Genomic DNA, 17,416 nt, shown 5'->3' on the forward strand with positions numbered 1-17,416 from the left:
TTGAAAGGTTACAAATTGATAAATCAAATACTAAATTTGAAGGAGGTTACGAACCCATAAATCAGATACTAGACTTGAAATCACGAAAATTATATGAAACAAAAGTCGATTCCCACAAATGGCGCGATTGTTCTGTTCGGGAACCAAAAATGGATGTCGTTGCAAACTTGATGATCTTGAATGGTGACTCTGATCTCCTTTACAGTGGCACAAAGTGGATCAGCATGGTTAGCACTTCAACATTCAAGTTAGTTCAAGATTCAATATGAGTATAATGAAAATGGATATCAAAGATTGTACCTTAATCTTAACGTGTGAGCAAATTTTATACTTTGGTTCAAGTATTGTGAATTTGAGATGGATTGTGCCTTGGTCATTTGGACCTTGGATCGATCATAACCAAATATTAATTAGTGAGGGTCAGATTGATGATTAAATGTGGATAAAGTGATAATAAAAGTGATGTTTGCCGATCGAAGGAATAATGATCAAAATAGTAGAAACAACAAATAAAATGATAAATAAAAATAATTTAAATGATAGTCGATGATCGAAATAACATCATTTACCATACATGACATGTTAGAATAAAAAACCGAAAAACTTCTTTTACAACCAATTTAAACTTGTATTTGTCTAAAAACATTTATTTTAAAAAAAAAAAACTAAAAATTTGTAACTAGGCTAACACTAAGAAAGGAATAATAGTTGTAAAAAAGAAAAAAAATAAATAAAGTGGATTATAGAACACGAGTTACCCAGATCCGAGTAGAAGATCCGACCCAATCCAATCCGGGTTGAGTTAGAGTGGGAGTGGATGGAGATGGATTGAGAGGAGAGAGAGAGAGATTGACATTGGAAAATGGGGATTAAGGCGTGAGACTATACGAGAAGAGAGGAGAGTGCAAAATTTCGAAACCAAATCCACCATTTCTGAACCAACCAACCACCACTTCCATCTTCTCTCTCACACATCATCATCAAGGTAACAATTTCCCCCTTTCCCTTCCCTCCTGCGTCTGCTCCAGATTTCAATTTCCGATTCGCCATAATTTTCATTTTCATTTTCACGATTTCTCGTTAATTTCAAAATTATCGTTACAATTTCATGTTTTTGATTCGATTCCTCTTTGTTTATTCTCAGAAATTGGTTTATCTCTCTGAATCGAGGGAAGGATTAGGATTTTTTTTTGGAGAAGAGAGGGAATATGCAACAGAGACTCAAGTTGCAGCAACAACAACAGGCACTCATGCAGCAAGCTTTGCTTCAGCAACAGCAGATGTATCATCACCCTGGCATGCTTGCCGCTGCCGCTATGACTCAGGTAGGTTATTTTCTTCCCCTTTTAGCTTTCGAGATCTTTTCCTTTTTTATTTTCTATGAATAATGCCTTAAATGCTTCATTTCTTCATCGAATTGTTAAGGAGCGTATGAATGAACCCAGAATATATAGAATTTTAGATACTTTTCAATGTTAACTCTATCTATCTATGCTTTTATTTTGTTTTGAATTTCACAGTAATTTTTTTAGGTCACTTCCCGGCTTACAACGATTGATATCAATGACGAATAATAGTTATTAATATATACTTATATTGACTTTTGAGTGTGTATGTTCATCTAGTTTGCTTCTCTGAAGAAATTTCTGTTCTGAGTAATTTATTAATATCAACAATAACACTCTTGCCTCCGGGGTGGGATTAACTATGTTTATACCCAATTAAGTTTATCTCAAGATCTTTCTTTATAGTTTCTCAAGGTCTCCCACCCTCAACCGCTAGCAATTTGACTACCCTCCATTTGACCTATTCTTCTTACTAGAGAATCCACCCGTCTTCTCTCTCTACTACATGGCCAAACCACCTAAGTCTAGTTCCCACAATCTCGTATACTATAGGTGTAATCACGCAATCACAACACTCTCTCTAATAATGTTATTTATAGTCTTATTACGTTTAGTTCTACCGCTCATCCAACGCAACATCTTCATCTCTTCTTCTCATAGTTTATTTTCGTGTTGGGTTTTTAAGGTCTGACAACATCGTCGAACTTACAACTGTCCAATAAAATCTTCCCTTCAATTTGGCCAGCACTTTCGTATCAAATAAGACACTCGTGGTCCTCCTCAATTTTAATCACCCAACTTGAATTTAATAGTTTACATCTCTCTAGACACTCTATCACTCATCTTCTCCAAATCAATAAAAGCTAAGGGCAAGGTTTGTTGATCCATCCTTTATCGCTCAATCACACGTCGTAGTAATTTCATTGTATGACTCATAAGTTTAATTCCCTTATAATTAGCACAATTTGTATATCCCCATTGTTCTTATAGATTGGAATTAAAATGTTTTCTTTCCATTCATCCAACATTTGCTTTGACCTCATAATTTGTTAAAGAGTTTGGTGAGCCATTCAATGCCACTATCTCCAAGACTCTTCCACACTTCAATAGATATGTTGTTCAACCCAACTACCTTGTTGTTACTCATCCTTTTCGACGCTTCTTTTACACCCTGGTTTTAGATCCAACGATAGTAGTTATAGTTTCGACCCTCTTTTCTAATGTCTAGTCTGCTAGAGTTCGGTAGGATCTCATATCCTTCATTAAGTAAATTGCGGAAATACTCCTTCCATCTATCCTTTATATTCTTTTTCTGAATGAACTTTTTTCCTTCTTCTTCAACACACTTCACTTGATCCATGTCTCTCGTCTTTCTTTCTCTTCCCTTAACAAGCCTATGTATTGATTTTTCTCCCTCCTTGGTTCCTAAGGATTGGTATAACCGGTCAAAAGGTTAAGTCTTTGCTTCGCTCACCGTCTTCTTGAATCTTTGCTAGCTTTGCTATGCGTAGCCGGTCCCAATCCCGAATAAAAGAAGAGGGTCGTGTTAGGCAGTCGACAACCAACATAAAACTTTTTCAAATCTTACTTGGATAAAAAATGAGTAATTTATTGTTATCATTTGGAGTAATTTGGTGGCTGCTTTTAGTCACTTACTATTCCTTTCAGTTTCTCTCTATTTCCTTATATAGAGCAAGTTTGGCAATTTTCTGATGTCCAATTTTATATGACTTTTATCTGTATTTTTGACCGAGCATATTTTTTTGCATTTATTTGGTAAGTAGCCCCTATTAACACAAGGGATATACTTTGGAGGAAAAGATGGAGTCACTACCTTTGATTGAAATTCAAGTAGATTTTGGCAATCTCATATTTGTAACTCGATTGTGTTTTGTTTAACTCAGTAACAAATCACCGCATAATTTTCTACGACGTTCCAATTAGAAAGAACACATAAACGGGTCTTCAAATTTATATATTCTAATTTGTCAAAAAAAAAAAATTATATATTCTAATAGTATCAACTCAAAGTTGCCAAAAGTTTCTCTAATCTGGTGGAGTCTATTAAAGAAATGTCAAGAATAGTTAACCAATGGACACACAACTAACGGAAATCACAAAACTTCAGATTAATGATTATCTCACAATGGATGAACTGTTAAACTAAAATTGTTTGGTTATTATACGGCAAGCTAAAATTGTTACCTAATTGAGTGGTTTATCATTTGTATTGTTACTTGTTAGACTCTAAAAATGCCTCTCATTGAAAGAAAGGGAAAAAGAATTAATTCCAATAGTCTCTACTGTTTTACTATAAATGAAACATTGAAACTAATTCCTTTTCCCTTTCTTTTTACGATTCTGTTTAGGGTATCTTCCTATTGTAGCAAGGATCTTTCCCCCCTTTTTAAATATTTGTTATGTAAATTTTGCAGATGGAGCCTGTACCAAGTGGAAATCTGCCTCCCGGTTTTGATGCTTCTGCATGCCGTAGTGTGTAAGTATTGGATTTCTTTCTGCTTTTATATGCTTTTTGTCCTCAGTTTTTTGTATTTTACCCAAATTTGGAATCTTTCCCTTTGGTGCTTAATTTCTAACTGCAGATGCAAATTTCTTTTACATAATGATGTTTTTAATTGATCCAAATTTGTTGTTTTCTACTTTGATACCTAACTAATCTGAAGTTTTGTGCTTTCAGTTATGTAGGAAATATTCATGTAAATGTCACCGATAAACTTCTTGCAGAAGTTTTTCAGAGTGCTGGCCCTCTTGCTGGGTGCAAGCTCATAAGAAAAGAAAAGGTTTGATTTATAATCCAATTCCGTGTTCTTTGCTGATGAATGATGATCATATATATTATTAATGTCCTCTTTTTCGTTATCCCCGTCTTAACAACTATAAGGACTCCTATATTTTTTACAAAATATGGTTATCAGTACTGATGAGTAAGTATTTTTTTATGTCTGTTTTGGATACATCACTCAGACTTTCTTTCTGGGGATTCTCCTTGTATTAGGTTTTTGGATTGAACCTAATTCTCCCTTACAAAATTGATTTATAAGGCCTGTACACAGGGTTTTTTTCAACCCCTTCCCCAACTAAAAATGAAATTATATAAGGTTTGTACTTTGTACTCAAGGTTTTTTTCAACCCCTTCCCCAACTAAAAATGGAGTTACATTCCCCGTCGAACTATCTCTATCCAATCTAATTCAAAACCCAATCAGTAGGTGGCCCAATCTACAAGCGTTAATGTCATATTAGATTTTTGGATTAAGCCTAAGTCATCCTTTCAAAATTGATCATCATATTCCAATAAAGAAAAGCATGTCTGTACTTAGTACAAAAGTTGTTTGGTAAAGGGGGCCTGACCTTTGCCAGCGAAGAGTTTTCCTTGTCTCCTTTCTAGAGAACTCTTTACTGCTTGATGAATGGGGTGGTAGTGTGTTGTCCTTGTTGTCTAAATTATTGATCACTTATTTGTCATGATACCAACCTTGATAGTGTACCCGTAAGATGGGTTTCTTTAACTTAGAATTATGTGTTGAAAACTGAGAGCTCGAGAGAGAGAAAATGCAGCTAAGGAGGTCATAAACTATTTAGATCCTGCTTCCGTGTTATAACTTAAAAGTCAATTGCCATAGTTATCATCCTTGATGTGGGTTGTACTGTAAATTTTCCCTGACAGCTGCTCTTAGTCTGGCATCTATGTAGACTACATGTACTATGTTTTTTTTTCTAGTCCTTATTTCTATTCCCGTCCTTACTTTTTGGTTTCTGCTGATTTGTTGGTCTTCTTTGTGGTAAATTACTGTTGCAGTCTTCTTATGGTTTTGTTGACTACCATGATCGAGCATCCGCAGCACTAGCAATAATGACATTGCATGGGCGACAACTGTAAGCATTATGTTCAATTTATATTTATTCTTGTTCTGTGGTATATTTGCTTAGCATCTGAACCGTTAATGCATTCTCCATGTGGCTTTTATGGAGATAGATTATCATTTTTTACATACTCGGGAATGTAAATATAATTCTAATGGCTCTACAGTTTTTTCATTCATTCTATGTTGACTGACTTGTTTTCTATTTTTAATTATACTGTCTTGACAAAGGTGTTTATGTTTTCTTTTATATATAGCAACATCACAATAGTTAACTCTTGTTATTTCCATTTGCAGATATGGTCAAGCACTTAAGGTGAATTGGGCATATGCCAATAGCAGCAGGGAGGATACCTCAGGTGACCTTTAAATGCAACCCATCTATTGTTATTTTTTATTTTCATGCTTCTTGGGGACATTATTTTTCTCTTTTTATTTCCAGTTGTATATTCCTTTAATTTTTAGTTCAAAATGATCAGGACACTTCAATGTATTTGTCGGTGATCTGAGTCCAGAGGTTACTGATGCAACTTTATTTGCATGCTTCTCAGTCTATACTACTTGTTCGTGAGTTCCTCGTTGCTTATTTTCCCCTTTATTACATTTTTTGGGTCACCGGAATAGGTGTATTCTTTTTTATAGTGAATTTTCTAGTCCTGGTTAGTGGTGAGAAGTTGATGAAAGATAAATGATATAGGGGAGTTAACTTAAGGTTACTCAGTTTTGCAAGACATTTTGGTTCTTTGGAACTTACTTTTCCATCTTCTCTCTTATTATTTACAGTGATGCTAGGGTTATGTGGGATCACAAAACTGGTCGTTCAAAAGGATATGGTTTTGTTTCTTTCCGTGATCATCAGGTATTGCTTATTCTGTATGCTAGGGTAATTGGAGAGATCAGCCAATGAAACATCCTAAAATATTTTCTTTTATGATCCTTATTATTGCTCTCAATTTGTTTTCCCCTTTTAGCTAGATATATTAGTACAAAAATAAACTTATTCTTATAACAAATTATTGAAATTCTTATTTTCCAATATTAACTGCATTAGTAATTTTCTGAACTATTAAAATGATTCGTCTTTATGCAACTTTTATGCAGGATGCCCAAAGTGCCATAAATGATATGACGGGTTAGACATTTTGTTGTTTACTCTCGTACTGTTATTATGCTTCTGTTGTTATCATGCTTCTGCTATTATGCTTCTGTTGTTATTTGACACTGTTCCTTTCAACTTGTGTTTCATACATCATGTAGGTAAATGGCTGGGAAATAGACAAATAAGATGCAATTGGGCAACTAAAGGTGCTGGTGGCAGCTCAAATGAAGAGAAGATCAATGACAACCAAAATGCTGTTGTGCTTACAAATGGGTCATCAGGTATGACTTATCTTTCTAAATATAGTAAATGGCAGTGGATTTCTAATTGCTTGATGTTTTAGGCACCAGTTTTGATGCATTGTTTAGCATATTGTGCTTGTGGTATTGATTTTATGTTCTTTTATCACTGTGTTTAAAAGGCATGTGTAAACCCAGCCAAATCGTTAATATAGATAACAAACAAATTTTAGTTTTAGTGAGACTTTGGTAATTCTTGTTTGTTTACATGCTGAGTATTCTAAATTTCTTATGTTATTTGTATTTGGCAAAATGTGTTCATTACTTCTTTTGGATATTTTTTTTTTAGCCAAGTTTATAGTGTTATTGAATGACTACAGTGATTGGAATTGAAACCCCATTGAGCTCTAATGCTCTATGCCCTCATTTGCTGGGAGATAAGTTTAGTTATTTGTTATGTGTTTTACAGATGGAGGTCAAGATAACAACAATGAGGATGCTCCTGAAAATAATCCTTCATACACCACAGTTTATGTTGGCAACCTTCCCCATGATGTAAGTTATATGAATTGAAGAATGAAATATTTATGATTATTGTTGGTGTTAGAGATGTTGGTTTGATTAGTTTCAACTTATATTTGCAATCTTTGGGATATGTCACAGGTTACACAAGCTGAACTCCATTGTCAATTCCATGCATTGGGTGCTGGTGTACTTGAGGAGGTTCGAGTTCAGAGGGATAAGGGTTTTGGATTTGTCAGATACAATACTCACGAGGAAGCAGCACTGGCTATTCAGATGGCTAATGGAAGACCAGTTCGCGGGAAGACGATGAAGGTGAGAAGCCTTTCACCTGTTGCTTGTCTTGTCAATTAATTACTTGCCGTTTAAGTGTTGGGGCTAGTGTTCTCCCTATGCAATAGTGCCTAGTAACGTCCTTTTTAAAGAATACGAATGTAAATCTTTTTTGTTCCGTCACGCCAATAGCCGTATAATGTTACTCGTGTGTTGATATAAATATGCTTGCACCTATCCATACCCCTATGTTGTTGTCCCAGCTAGATATAAGTAATGAGTTCCAGTGTTGTCCAATAGTGACTACATCGTATTTGTTATGCGATACACTATTTAGTTCAAAATTGTAGATATAGTGGTGCTATAGCATGTAGCATAGCGGGATTCCTACAAACCTCTATTTTCAGCAAACTGTGATTGACTACTGGCAATGACAATTATATTTGTGCAGTGTTCATGGGGTAGCAAACCAACTCCTCCTGGGACAGCTTCAAATCCATTACCTCCTCCTGCTGCACAACCGTATCAAATACTTCCTACTGCAGGTATGAATCAAGGCTATTCTCCTGCTGAGTTGTTGGCTTATCAGCGCCAGCTGGCCTTGAGTCAGGCCGCTGTATCTGGCCTTTCCGGACAAGCTCTTCTTCAAATGTCTGGACAGCATGGCCTAGCTCCCGCTTCAATGGGCATTAATTCTGCTGCGTCTCAAGCCATGTATGATGGATATACTGGTAATTCGTCGAGACAGCAGCTTATGTACTATCGTTGATGCATTGGCTTTTCACCAGTTGCTTGTTGCCTTATGGGGCATTCATGTGCATCATCATCACATTTCTCTTCGCTTCACCACAACAGCATGTCCTTTTCGAACTGGGGCTTTTTTATTGCAGTATTGTGGCTTTATTTTTATTTATTTTTTACCGTGTTGTAATTTATATTGTTTGATCTAAGAGGGTTTTACGACTCGAAAAAGGGATCTATGTTTTGCTAGGAAGAGCTGCGAGTTTTATGTTTGGGTAGTTTTTATTATGGTTTCTGTATCCTTTTTTATTATCTTATCTGTATCTTTTTTATTATGGTTACTGTATATTTATAAAGTATTGACTCAAGTTCATGTTAATTAGTTTTATATCTCTTGTTTTCCTTTAGTTCCGTGACCGGAGAATATTTGCTCCTTATCAGCAAAGAATTCTGTAGTGTTAATTCTGGCACGTATAAAACCTATTTTTCTTAAGTTCTGTTTTTTTGGGTTGATGGACACATGGCCCTTCAACCGTTACTTTAACTCTACTCATCACTTGGCTTTGTGTCATTCGTCGAAATTATTCTCTAAATTATTGTTTGGAATTCAATAATCTGTAACTTAAGACCAAATGCGTTTATTTTTTGACATTATAACTGATAAGTTTTTCTTCTCTAAACAAGGTTTTTTTTAGTTTTTTTTAATTTAGAGGCAGTGATAATAGGTTGTGATTTTTTTTTTAGGTTTTGAATGTCAAATTGTTAGTTGGGGAGTCTTATCATTTGCCATGTTTAAATTCTGGACCTCCAACTCGTTTTAACCCTTAACTCAATTGGTTCAAGTCAGTTGAGCCAACCTTCTCACTTGGTTGATTTTAATTGATTTTTTGGTAGAAAATATCAAACTAGATAATTTTAATTGAATTGGTTTGATTTGTAATTTTTTAATTTTTTACTCTATTACAAAACAATTTGAACTCTCGTTGTGACTTCTAACTAACAATTCATCTTCTGCCATTTAAACTAGGATTTGCGGACTTGATTTATAATTTCAATCGATCCGATTTAGAATGCTTTAAAAATCAGTCTAAATCCCTACAAATCATTTTTAATTGAATTGGTTTGAGTTGTGAATGTTTATTTTTACTTACAGTATGTATAACTGAAACACAGCATGGCTTGGTTATATAAAAATATCTCCCCCAATAGTTTTGTAACTGTTTTAATTCATGTCTTTCTCAGTTGAAAGTTTCTCAATCCACTTCTAAAGATGGTGCATTTCCTGGAAATATCCTTCTAAAATACACTAATGTATTTTCACGATTTTGTCGAATCTCTATGATATGAATATTATCTATACAATTTCAGTTTATGAAAGAAAAACTCTTGTAGCTTTGTAGGACTTTATTTTAACTTTTATGAGGCTTTTATATTTCAACAAGTTCATGTAGTTTGCTCACACTTTGATAAAGATTTATTACTACATTACAAAAAATTGGCTTGGCTATCTGTAATGTATCGTAAAAATGTTTACATGTATATCTATAACACACTGATAATCTATTAACATTTCTTTTAATCTATAACAAACAAGCCCTAAAAGGCCACGCTTTTGTTGCAGACTATATTGACATAAGGAAAAAACAAAACTTCAAGAGTCAAACATTCTACAAAACCAAACCACCTAAGTAATTTACATTGAACCCTCCCCGGAGATCAAATTCGGTCTTGTTTTGACTGTCAAAAACCAACTGTTGTGTTTCTTCGAATCTCCTCCGAGTGAGGAGATAGAGGACAGTTTTCATCCTGCAAAAAAGTCAACATAGCTTAAGCTCGTATTCATTGTAACATTGTTTCAACTTAAGCGTAATTGTTTTTTTTTTTATCATAGATTGGAAAAACAATGTAGAGATTTACCAGCGGCAGTGAAACTTGTCTCTCATGGGAACCATTCGTCGAATTAGGACTGTTTGGTGCTGAATTTTGGTTACTATTATCAGCAAGTACTCTCAACCTGTTAAGTTCTGGAAGCACAACCTTACCAAGATCAGGTCTATCTTTTCGCCTTAACTCCGCGCAGTTGACTGCTATATTTGCAAAACTCATAACAGCCTCCATTGGCCAATCAGTTATCGCAGGATCCAACATGTCGGTAAAAGTTCCATTTTCAATGGCTTTTTGAGCATTATGTGCTAATCCCATTGGTGATCTTGCTGTCAAAATTTGAAGGAAAATGATCCCTAGTGAGTATATATCTGATTTCACACCCAACATTCCTGTCTGTTGATACTCCGGATCGATATAACAGAACGTTCCAGCTGTTGCTGTCAACCGGTATTGCGTCACGCTGTCAGCGACGGACGGTGGAACTAGTCTTGCCAAACCTACATCGCTGATTTTGGATACGAAGTTTCTGTCTAGTAAGATGTTTCCTGGTTTTAAGTCCCTGTGGACTATAGGTTCTGGTTTTGTCTGGTGAAGGAACAACAAACCGGTGCCTATTTCGGCTGCAATTTTGAACCTTAGCTGCCAAGAAAGCGGAGGAGTGTTTCCTCGACAAAATAGGCAATCGTCCAAGCTTCCATTTGACATGTACTCATACACTAGGCAGCCGTATTCCGGACAGGCTCCTAAGAGGAGAACCATGTTTGGATGCCGTATGCAGCTCAATACCTCAACCTGCAAAGATATCATGTTAACTTGGAAATATAAAAAAGACGAAAATTTCCACGAGTTTAGTGTGTAGTGTTGCATGTTTGCTTGTGTGCTTACCTCTCGTTGAAACTGCGACCGTCCTTGTGCCGCATCAGGACGAAGAACCTTGACTGCAACAGGTGTATGGTCCAGAAGACACTTAAAAACCGGACCGTATCCTCCTTCTCCGATCTTGAGCGATTGTGAGAAAAAATTTGTTGCAGCTTCAATCTCCTCTATTGTATACTTTCTATATCTAACATCTACATTTACCAAAGCATCCATTACTTTTCTTTTCTCTTCTGCTTCTCTAAGTGCTTTCATTTCTGCTTGAAGTCTCTTATGTGCTTCGAGTTCCGCTATCCTCTTTTGCGCTTCCGCAGCTTCAATGGCTGCTTTAGATTTTTCTTTCTCCTTTTTAGCGATTGCCAATGCAGCTTCCTCGGCTACCCTCGCCTCTTCCAATCTCCTTTCTTCTTCTAACTTCCACTTTTGAAGTTCTATTGCCTGTCATGCAAATTGCAAAACATGTCTCAGATTTATATATAGGGGCCGAAAGCGAAAATTGATATATTTGGAGAGACAAAGAACATATTGAAACGTTAATTCGTACCTTCTGTTGTGCCGTGAGTGCTTCTTTACAAGCTGTGTTGTACATTTCCATTGTTTGCTTGAGCTCCAACTTTAATCTCCTCATTTCAGCCTCCATATCATCCTAAAATTGCATCACAAGATCAATCATCCATATACACAAGAAATGAAAACATGTAAATGCGCAATTTCATGTTTCGTTACTACCACGGCTTGCGATGAAGAAGATGAAAGCCTTTCGTTATCGAACATTAGTGATGAAAATTCAGCAAGATTGGTGGAATCTATAGACTTCCTTCCTTGAAACATAGACTCAAAGCTGTAGTTTAAATCTTGGTCCGAGCTAAATGATATCCTAGAGCCCGTCTCCGAGCTGTTATACAATGGAGGCAACATGCGGTCGGTACTCGACCTTCCAGAACTCACAAAAGATATATCACCATCCGCCTTTGAATTTTCCAAATATTGTTTCGTATTGTAACCTTTCCTGGTGAACGGTGACCTGCATTCAATAACATTTTTCGCTTCAGATGACAATTTAACCATAAAAAAATTTAATCATTCAGGTAATGTCACTTACCTGAATAAATCGATTCCATCCTGCGAAGCATCGAAAGAATTCCTTTCTTGTTCTAATAGAAATCATATTTCTTAGTGAGCAAGCAACAAGCTTATATGATATTACTTACACATAATAGAACTAGATTTGTGATGGTGAATGAATCTAACCTCTTACACTTTGTTCCGACGCAAAATTTATGTCTGGTTGGTCTTGTATACTAGTTTCATTAACTTGTAGGGGGGAAATGCTTGGAGCAGGACGAGAAGCAGATCGCATCGATTGAATCTTTCCTTTTCCAATGACATAGACTGTACAGAAATCCGGTGCGCCTTTTGCCACTGTTCCAGAAACATCTGATACCTTGAATCTTCTGATAAGAGAAAAAAAACCCTTCAGAAATCGCATACATACCGATTTTACATCCATTATCGAAGCTAAATTTTCTAGTAAACTTTGCAAGATGTGATGCTAGTTAGAAAGATGGATTGATACTTGAGCAAACCGGCTTTTGCCGAAGATCCAAGAACCAGATGCTCGATTCCTGCCTGAGAAGCATATTCAATCAATGCTTTTGCTACATCTGAATCTTCTAGTAGAACATCCTTGCATTGTATCTACGCCACGTAAATCAACACAAAAAATGAAGAGAAGATAAAATTCTATATAATGCATGGAATTCTAAAACGAAAAGCAACTTACATCTTTGCGCGTACAGAAGACGCGATATGGTAGGAAAATGTTTTTGTGAGCTTCTGGTTCTTTGCTTATTGTTAAACTGTCATTACCATTAGCGTTTATCGCGGCCCCTGCAATCAACCAACTGACGAATCAACATTGATGCTCGAAAGAGCAAAGTTATGATATTATGTATAATGAAGACTTACTTGTAGATTTGCTTGTGGTGAAAATCGAAGGCGATGGAGAAAGAGAAGACGCCAAAACCTTGACATGGATGAGAATTACAGTTGCGTTTCGTGCGAGGAGATTGTCGATAGCCCATTTGAGTGCATTTTGGCTTCCCTTTTCTTTGTCTATCGCCACTGCTATTAATCCATTTACACCATCCTTCTTATCAGATTGATTCTTTGGCAACCACATTCCTCTCTTTCTACCAAAACTCTTGGTGTTCTTTCAATGAACACAAACCAAAATGTCTTATCTCCTTTCTTGCTTTGCAAGGAACCATTAAAAGTTGTTTTTTTTGCAGGAAAAGACTTTTTGGTTATGTGTTTGGTTTGTTTTATTTTGTTGCAGATTCTTTTGGTGTTCAAAACAAAATAATAGTAAATGTTCAATGTTTCACATGTAACAAGTAGCAACCATTTTTGGATTTTCTTTTTTTGCTATTTTGAGCTATTTTCAGAAATGTAATAACCACAAATACTGTTCCATTCTATCTCTTGTTTTAGAATTACCAAACTTTAAGGGCATTCTTTGACTTAGCCTTTAAAAAAGTTATTATTTCCTAGAGATTTATTTTAAGCTTATACAGTTTTTTTGTTTTAAAAACTGTGACCGACGTCAAACCACTGAATCATTAGTCGAAATGCATGACTGAACCGAATAAACCCGTCTCTATAAAATGGTTTGCACCGATTCTATAACATAGCCCACCCAACTATTCGCTCAAGCCTGACATATATCACCGATTCCCAAATAAACTGGTCTGACGAGTCCGTTTGTGCCGATTTTCAAAACTATGGCTATTTCACAGTAGGTGATATAACATTATAATAACTTAAAAAATAAAGTAGAAAATACTACAAGCAACATATGCAAATTTTAAACTGTTCAATATAAGAAGTAATGCAAAAAGTTTAAGAAATATACTGAAAAAATTGGCATTTAAATTTACTAGTGCACATATTAGTCACCAGGGCCGTCTATGATGGCAGCAACTGCACAGAGTCCAAAATTTGTCACGGTTAAACCGTGTCTGTAAAATGGCCTCATGAAATGTGGCAAGCCTACAAGTGCCTTCAAAAATTTAAGACGGCTCTGGCGGTAGTCACATATGCACATAGTATGTATCAAATTTATTATACAAGGATGCTATAAATATGTCCCATACACCTTTTAGGAAGGGATTTGCCTAAACTTTTCTTTAAATAATAGAGTAATTATACTAAGACATTTCCCTTACAAAAGTGGCTAATCACTATAACTTGTTGCAATCTTGTGTGAATCTATTCTCTTTCAACATTAGTCTTTGTTGACCTTCTCAAGACAACTTGGATGAAGATCATAGTCACAAACATCACAAAAGAATGACCAGAACTTGCCTTGCTTCTTACAAGAATTGCATACATACGCTTTCGCCATTTCCAATTTGAGTACATGTTCATGCTTGACATCATGAACCTGTTGAGGCAAAGCCTCTCCTTCCTTTCTCAGAGCCGATTCTAAATCTTTAACCCTCGATTCGGTAAACGGGAAAGCTTCTGCGCCGTATGAGGAGACCATAAACTTACCGTTCAAACTAACGACTTTTCCATCCGGTCCAATGAAGACCAAAGCTGGAATTTTCTTTATGTCGAAGATTCTGCAAAGGTCATGCCTTGTTCTGTCTTCATATGGGATAGAAAGCCAAGGCATGCTAGTTTTGTTGATATTGAATTCTTTCAGGTCCTTATCTGTTGAAATGAAAACAATCTCGAAGCAGCGACCTTTTGTATCGTTAAGATTATTGTATACGTCGGTGAGCTGAACTGTGAAGGCGCGGCAAGGAGGAGACCAGTAAGCCCCGAAAAATAGGCCTACCGTTTTCCCGCCTAGTTCAGATACAAGCACCTGCAATGCAACAATTAAACATGTCATGTTTGTTACCACTAGAAATTTTCACGAATGCGCTCTAAGATTTGACGATGAGGCGATTGCAATACCTTTCTATCATCTCCAGCAATAAGAAAGTCCCGTCCTTCGCGTGTCAACAATTCTTGCAAATTGACTTCTTCGCGTTTTCTTCTATCTAAATCTTTCAATTCCTCATGTCTCTTTTTTGTGAAAGGAAATGCATCAGCACCATAATCCTCAATCCACTCAATCACTTTTTCATCAACAGTTAAGGCATCAGAACATAACGGAACAAACGACGGGATTCGATCAACCCGATATCTATCAATAAGCTTCCTATGCAAATTCACATCAAATGGAACCGCTAGCCACGGCATACTCTTGACATGTTCATTAAATCCGTCCTCGTCGCGATCAAAAGAGATAAAGATAATCTCTATATTTACCCCTCTCTTCCTCAGTGTTTCATAAAGATCAACAAGATGAGGAATGAAAAGCTTGCAAGGCCTACACCAGTTGGCAGAGAAAAATAGACAGATGATTTTTCCATTGCAATCTGACAAAGGTACCTAACATCATGATTTCAAAGATGTAAAATATTAGACTAGTTTAACCAAGATCACAAACCTATGAAGCACAAAAACACTAACATGGACACCAGACACGACACCGGCACTAACACGTCAACACCAATAATAATACATAGAGAAACATAATACAGAAGTAGAATTTTCAAGAAACTAAGCTATATATACCTTTCCTTGAGAAGATAAGAGAAACTCTACACCATGAGCTGCAAAAACTTTGAGAACATCAAAGCTATCAACATATTCAGCTTCAAAGTTCAACCCTGCCATAGGAGCCACAGAAAAAGATAGAGTCCTCTCTTCTTTACAAGCTTTCTTGAAAACCTAAACAATCAAGATTGAGAGAAAAATATATGAGTTTTAAAATAAACATCTAAATTGATTCCATAAAAATCTAAGCCACACACTTGATGAATACTTTTGCAAGAGAAGATAAACCTTAGAGAGAAAGCATATGCTTGCAAGAGAATCTTTCACTTTCTCCAAGAAGAAATGAGATGAGGATGATGATGTTACTTAGAACTGTATGACAAAGAAAGGTTTAAAGGTAGATGACAGGTTGAATAAGAGATATCTATCGTGTCATGTCATATGATATATGGTATGAACACGAAACTTTGTTTGTTATCTAGTTTTTTTTATTATAGAATATCACAAGTTACAAAAATTTGAAACTAGTGCTATTTATTTTGACAAAAATATTTGTTTTTATAGATACTACAAAATAAACGGATGTTGTGGTTCTTGTGATATGTTTTGGCTTTTCTTCTGGTGAAATTTAATTCTGTCAAGAGGTTGGGAATATGCTTTTACTACTATAAAGGATGCGGACTTTTTTTGGGGAGATGTAGATATCTTATCTACCATGTGCTTTTAAAAGTAAATTCATTTCCGAAACACCACAATTTAATTTTTATGAATTTATTTAGAGATGCATCTTTGAAATAAATTTTATTTTCAAAATTAGAGATATTCAGATGTACATTTTAGAATAAATTCCATAATTTAAATTTAGAGAATTTTTAGAATTGTCTGAATCGTTAAAAATAAGAGTATTAAATATTTTCATTTTTCATATAATTAATAATTTATTAATATCTATCACTTATTTTTAAATTTATGAAAATTAATAGATTAGATTGAAAATATAATTTATTTTAACACATTAATCGATTAGATTGAAAATATAATTTATCATTCCACTCAATTATTATTTATTTTAAGAAAAAATATAATTTTAGGCAAGAAAATATTGATAAAATCTTATATAATACTAAAAAAATTATACTAATAAAAATCTTTAATAATATTAAAATATACATATATAGTTTTAGATAAGAAAATATTTTTTTATAAAAAATAGTAATAAAATATATATAAGTCAAGAAAATAATTATTATAGAAAATATTAATAAAATATATTTTAGTCAAGAAAATAATTATTATAGAAAGTAATAATAATTTTATTAAATAATAATAATATTTATATTTATAGGAATAATAAAAAATTCTATTATAAAAAATATTAATAATATTAAAATAAGTGTGAGAATAATATTAACTATAATAATATCTCAATTAGGAATAATATTAAAATAGTTATCGTAGAAAATAATAATTATAGTAATAATAATTATTATAGAAAATAGTAATATTTATTGGATTAATAAAAAAATTCTATTTCAAGAAATTTTTTATTTCTATTTATTTAATTTTGTTGAGAAATTGATGACGATTGGAATAAATGGTATCTTCTAAGATATATCTCCGAATTCACCCAAAAAGGGTGAAGGTCCAATTTAGTCTCTCACAAAAACTTTAGAGATCAGATTAGTCCTTGAGAAAAAAAAGTCCATATTAAATCCCTTACAAAATTTAACCGAGTCATGTTAGTCCCTCTACTAATATATTTTTCAAACCGATTTTTTTCTTACTTTTGAACCGTGACTAGACTGCCAGTGAATATCCAGTTTAGTCCCTCACAAAAAAAGATAGAGTCCAAATTAGTCTCTGAAAAAAATATCTATTTAATCCCTTACAAAATTTAATCAAGCCATGTTAGTCCCTCTTTTAGTATTTTTTTCAA

General features: G+C 34.6%; 3 protein-coding genes across 4 annotated transcripts; 1 reads left to right on the plus strand and 2 right to left on the minus strand.

Annotated features, from left to right (window-relative positions):
* The first annotated feature begins 827 nt into the window (after positions 1-827).
* On the plus strand, positions 828-8,482 carry LOC131659994 (RNA-binding protein 208-like). The gene is made up of 13 exons (XM_058929104.1): positions 828-985; positions 1,145-1,325; positions 3,782-3,843; positions 4,045-4,147; positions 5,166-5,242; positions 5,527-5,588; positions 5,709-5,796; positions 6,013-6,088; positions 6,331-6,361; positions 6,487-6,609; positions 7,037-7,122; positions 7,231-7,404; positions 7,814-8,482. The coding sequence occupies exons 2-13, from the start codon at positions 1,209-1,211 to the stop codon at positions 8,129-8,131; spliced, it is 1,317 nt and encodes a 438-aa protein (XP_058785087.1). The 5' UTR covers positions 828-985; positions 1,145-1,208; the 3' UTR covers positions 8,132-8,482.
* Positions 8,483-9,506: 1,024 nt separating this feature from the next.
* Positions 9,507-13,624, minus strand: LOC131659993 (U-box domain-containing protein 52-like). 2 transcript variants are annotated; one of them, XM_058929103.1, is made up of 10 exons: positions 12,835-13,624; positions 12,650-12,756; positions 12,443-12,564; positions 12,118-12,320; positions 11,969-12,020; positions 11,599-11,890; positions 11,411-11,512; positions 10,876-11,304; positions 10,021-10,782; positions 9,507-9,909 (listed from the first exon to the last, which is right to left on the minus strand). In XM_058929103.1, exons 1-10 carry the CDS (start codon positions 13,046-13,048, stop codon positions 9,844-9,846), a joined length of 2,349 nt encoding a protein of 782 aa, XP_058785086.1. In that variant the 5' UTR covers positions 13,049-13,624; the 3' UTR covers positions 9,507-9,843. The 2 variants fall into 2 exon arrangements, with proteins under 2 accessions (XP_058785086.1, XP_058785085.1); XM_058929102.1 differs by having other exon boundaries at positions 11,596-11,890.
* A 142-nt stretch (positions 13,625-13,766) lies between these two features.
* LOC131659995 (probable nucleoredoxin 3) lies at positions 13,767-15,922 on the minus strand. The gene is made up of 4 exons (XM_058929105.1): positions 15,769-15,922; positions 15,499-15,654; positions 14,833-15,312; positions 13,767-14,740 (listed from the first exon to the last, which is right to left on the minus strand). The coding sequence occupies exons 2-4, from the start codon at positions 15,598-15,600 to the stop codon at positions 14,153-14,155; spliced, it is 1,170 nt and encodes a 389-aa protein (XP_058785088.1). The 5' UTR covers positions 15,601-15,654; positions 15,769-15,922; the 3' UTR covers positions 13,767-14,152.
* Between the last annotated feature and the right edge of the window lie 1,494 nt (positions 15,923-17,416).

This window comes from Vicia villosa, linkage group LG3 (genome assembly GCF_029867415.1).
Source record: "Vicia villosa cultivar HV-30 ecotype Madison, WI linkage group LG3, Vvil1.0, whole genome shotgun sequence".
Classification (NCBI taxonomy): Eukaryota; Viridiplantae; Streptophyta; class Magnoliopsida; order Fabales; family Fabaceae; genus Vicia; species Vicia villosa.